Genomic DNA, 5,000 nt, shown 5'->3' on the forward strand with positions numbered 1-5,000 from the left:
TATTTATCTATCTATCCATCTATTTATCTTCCTATCACCTATCTATCTATCCATCTATCCATCTATCTATCTATTCATCTATTTATCTATCTATCCATCTATCCAATCATCCATTTATCTATCTAACTTCCTATCTATCCATCTTCCTCTCTATCTATCTATCTATCTGTCTATCTGTATATCTATCTATCTATCTATCTATCCATCCACATATCCATCTGATACATGTTCATAAAACAAATTTAGTAGCATGGCTGATACTGATGCTAATATTAATTCTAAAAGGTCAGTATTTGCCAGTTCCTTGAAATGGGAGACCCTATGATATTCTTACATAACTTATACATAAATCAGGCCACACACACACACGCACGCACGCACGCACGCACGCACACACGCACGCACGCACGCACACACGCATGCACGCACACACACGCACGCACGCACACACATCTATATATTCATGTGTCTGTGAGTGTGTGCACTCGACAAATTAAATATACCCATCGACATAATTATTTTGTGCAGCAACATGTTCCCAATAAAGCATATTTATCATTGTGTAGTTGCTTAATAAATATCCACATGACTGGTGACCACATTTTTGTTTATATCACCGTTGGGTCACGCAAATGTAAGACTCGGCAAAAACTAGCTTTCTCAAATCTCACTGAATGTCTGCAAATTGAATGTCGACATACATAAGCACATATGCAAATCGAGTGTATTTGTAGTTGGCTTTTCTTCCCTTTTAATACTACATAATGTACATTATGACTCTTTGTTATTATTTCATTATTATCTTTTATTTTTGTTATAATTATCATCATCATTTTCATTATCATTCAGTAGTAAATTGAAGATATACTTGACAGGTCATCATCAACCTGTAGCAAAGGGCATTAAGCCCATTCTTGCTGCTTAGTCTTACATATTTTTGTACAGAGAAAAAAGAAACATTTAAGTTTTAGTTTTGGAAAGGGAGTAGTTTCAGATTATGAGGCCCACTGTACATGAAAGTTAAATGGCCACTGCTGTAAACTTTATAGAATAATTATTTAAACAATTCCTTGAAACAGGCTGAGACTTACACACCTTAAAAGACACTCATATGATGCAACAGAACTTGTCTTTACTAAATCATACTCCCCATCCCCCTAAAAAAGTCATATAAAGGCCACACTGTTTGTGGTCAAATATAAAAGTTGTCCCCCATATTTAGCTAACCTTGCTCTATGTGATTTTTCTGTTCACTGAAATTTTGCTGCCAACAGTGAGGTGGAACAAAAAACACTAAGAGTTCCAGAAGTGTTTCCGACTTTGGGAAAGATGTTGAGACGTGCACTGAATCGAGAGGAAACTAGACTCTTTTGTGTACATATAATGTAATGGAACGTTATCTTAGGGGACACTCATCTGAAATATCATGGACATTCTTAACAATTTTTATATCATACAATTAATAGAGACAATTTAGCTTTACATCAACTTGTTACTTAAGATACAGAGTAGGCTTCTGCAAATATCCCAAAGTTTCATGGTCATACACATGGCATGATCAGGTGTAAGTAATTCTGCAGACTTTGCAAAACATATATGTTAAAGCGCAAATTAAGTAAATTCTGAAAAAATGTTTCTAATCAATTATCCTCTTTTTGAAAATTGTTAAAAATGTGTCAAGTACCTCTTATTCAACAATATTTAATTTTCAATCAATGCAGGTATTTGTAATATGGCAGATAATTTTCTAAAACTTTTTATTGCAGAAACAAAAACCTCTGTTATTTTTAAATCTTTCTCTTTATTTATTTTAGGTATATAGTTTGCTAATGATGCTTTATTTCCCTTGTTATCTAACAAGTACATCCTAAGATTGTTTTTTCAGCTTTCTCGTAGCAAAAGTTTGAAAAATTTCTCAAACTATATGGTATCTTGCTCAATAGATCTTTTTATTTTATTTTGCTATATAGATCACCTTCTTTTATTCACTATATTAATCATATTTTTGTGTTTTGTTCCCTGAAAATTAAAATTAAACTGGTTTCATAAGAAGACACAGTCCTAATGTCATAGGTAAATTAATTATGCAGTGTTAGCAGATCAGGTAGTTCCGTGGCCCACTTGTTTTGTGAACTGGGAATCGAGCCCATGAATTTTGACGGCATATTGAGATTTCTCTGCTTTGGGCATCTTTCCCTGTGGCAGCTTTGACTTGTGATTTTGTAACGTTTGCTGCTCTGTGTGATTTTTTTTTTTACTGCCTTTTGTATCAATAGCATTATCCTGTATATAATAACAGCAATGATATTGAAAAAATGAAATATATAATAAAAAAACTAAAAATACCTTTTTCAATTTGTAGCATGACTTACTTAATGCCCTTAGATATTGCATAAACTTTTCTACTGACAAACTTATAAAAGAAATTATAGAAAAAATGAAACGCTTGTTCTCTTTTATTTTTAATCTATTTCAAAAATATAAACAAGTTCTGAAGATAAAACACAGCCATATGATATCAAAAAAAATCTTGTTTTAACTTAGGATAATGTAATAGTATTTTCATTAAATATCCTAGAATATAAATGATTTAATCATTTAACTGAAATATATTGTAATGTCTATACATATCCCTCTACTACAGTATATTTGCTTCTACATGTATATTAACATATATAACATATCCCATTTCTAGGCATGATTTAAAACATATCTAAGGAAATATTTACAGTACAGATCATTCCCTTTGAATATGAATGGCCTTAGGACCTTTTGTTTCTTCTTGCACTATTTGTGGAGCCTCGATGGTTAACAGGCCATCTTCCGACAAACTTGACTCTAGTGCTTCAAGATTTAGGCCCTCGGGTAGGTCATACTGTGTAGTGAAATTCTGTGAAGATCGGGAGAACTCAGTCGTTTCCTCAATCTTGGCTGATACTGTCAGGGTGCGGTCTGAAAGGGATTGCAATGGTAGTTATGTTTCAATAATTGGCAAATATCGATATCCTAGTCTATATAAACAAAGGAAAGATTTTAATCCTATGCTGAATAAATAAAGATTTCGTTTACATTTTCTATGCTTTAACCATATGTCTTTGATACATTCCTATATAGAGCCATATTCAGATTTGAAAACATTTAATTTTCTAAAAATTCTTTGCATTGTCTTTATTTCATTACAACACTGAAAACTATGTAAAAATTTGTAAACATGTATCCATGCACATAAATAAAATAATAACCATGCTAAAAAAATATGATGGGATCCCAAGTTTCTAAATATATAACCATACTAACCATAAATGCATGGAGAACTGTAGGGTCTAACCAATGAAATTTTGTTTACTACTACAACTCCACCTACTCCAACTACTATGACAATTCCTACTATTATAACTAACTACCTCTTATTACTAACAATAATGTCAATAAAATAATGTCAATAAAATAAAAAAACTAACCCAAGAACTCTACCATAACTCACCCTTCAGCGACACTGACACGTCTTCCGGATTGGCATTCTTGAAGTAGAAGGCAAGCTTGTACGTCTCGGGTGTGGACAAGTTTTTCACGTCTCCAAACCTGGGGCGAGGGGCCACATCCCACACACGGGGGATCAGGCCCTGCGGCACCTGCGGATGTGAGGGCTTGCCTGAGTGCGCGTTCCTTGGGTTGCAATGCTTATTTACCATAAATGGAATGAAGAATAGAGCAATGGGATGGGAAGAGTATAGCAGTAAGAGGAGTAACAGTTTGAGAAGGAGGAGGAGAAAGATGAGGAGAAGGAGGAGGAGGAACAGGAGAAACAGGAGGAAGAAGGAAGGAGAGGAGGAACAGGAGGAACAGGAGAAGGAAGGAGAAGGAGGAGGAGGAGGAGGAGGATGAGGAGAAGGAGGAGGAGGAGAAAGATGAGGAGAAGGAGGAGAAAGATGAGGAGAAGGAGGAGAAAGATGAGGAGGAGGAGGAGAAAGATGAGGAGAAGGAGGAGAAAGATGAGGAGGAGGAGAAAGATGAGGAGAAGGAGGAGAAAGATGAGGAGAAGGAGGAGAAAGATGAGGAGAAGGAGGAGAAAGATGAGGAGAAGGAGGAAGAAGGAAGGAGAGGAGGAACAGGAGAAGGAAGGAGGAGGAACATGAGGAAGAAGGAAGGAGGAAGGAGGAGGAACATGAGAAAGAAGGAAGGAGGAAGGAGGAGGAACATGAGGAAGAAGGAAGGAGGAAGGAGGAGGAACATGAGAAGAAGGAAGGAGGAAGGAGGAGGAACATGAGGAAGAAGGAAGGAGGAAGGAGGAGGAACATGAAGAAGAAGGAAGGAGGAAGGAGGAGGAACATGAGGAAGAAGGAAGGAGGAAGGAGGAGGAACATGAGGAAGAAGGAAGGAGGAAGGAGGAGGAACATGAGGAAGAAGGAAGGAGGAAGGAGGAGGAACATGAGGAAGAAGGAAGGAGGAAGGAGGAGGAACATGAGGAAGAAGGAAGAAGGAAGGAGGAAGGAGGAGGAACATGAGGAAGAAGGAAGGAGGAAGGAGGAGGAACATGAGGAAGAAGGAAGAAGGAAGGAGGAAGGAGGAGGAACATGAGGAAGAAGGAAGGAGGAAGGAGAAGGAACATGAGGAAGAAGGAAGGAGGAAGGAGGAGGAGGAACAGGAGGAAGAAGGAAGGAGGAGGGACAGGAGGAAGTAGGAAGGGGGAGGAGGAACAGGAGGAACAGAAGACGGAAGGATGAGGAACATGAGGAAGAAGGAAGGAGGAAGGAGGAGGAACAGGAGGAAGAAGGAAGGAGGAGGGACAGGAGGAAGAAGGAAGGAGGAGGGACAGGAGGAAGAAGGAAGGAGGAGGGACAGGAGGAAGTAGGAAGGGGGAGGAGGAACAGGAGGAACAGGAAGAAGGAAGGAGGAGGCAGAACAGGAGGAAGAAGGAAGGAGGGAGGAGGCAGAACAGGAGGAAGAAGGAAGGAGGGAGGAGGCAGAACAGGAGGAAGAAGGAAGGAGGAGGAGGAACA

General features: G+C 38.2%; 1 protein-coding gene across 2 annotated transcripts in view; it reads right to left on the reverse strand.

Moving 5' to 3' along the window:
- Positions 1-2,449: 2,449 nt before the first annotated feature.
- Positions 2,450-5,000, reverse strand: part of LOC125038538 (body wall muscle protein HR-29-like) — a 9,465-nt gene continuing 6,914 nt past the window's right edge. For both annotated transcript variants that reach the window (XM_047632046.1, XM_047632048.1), the window contains exons 3-4: positions 3,485-3,632; positions 2,450-2,952 (exon numbers count right to left, since the gene is read on the reverse strand). In XM_047632046.1, the coding sequence (XP_047488002.1) occupies positions 2,738-2,952; positions 3,485-3,632 (363 nt within the window). In that variant the 3' untranslated portion in view covers positions 2,450-2,737. The remainder of the gene's footprint in view (positions 2,953-3,484; positions 3,633-5,000) is intronic.

The sequence above is a fragment of the Penaeus chinensis genome, chromosome 25, assembly GCF_019202785.1.
Source record: "Penaeus chinensis breed Huanghai No. 1 chromosome 25, ASM1920278v2, whole genome shotgun sequence".
In the NCBI taxonomy this organism is placed as follows: domain Eukaryota; kingdom Metazoa; phylum Arthropoda; class Malacostraca; order Decapoda; family Penaeidae; genus Penaeus; species Penaeus chinensis.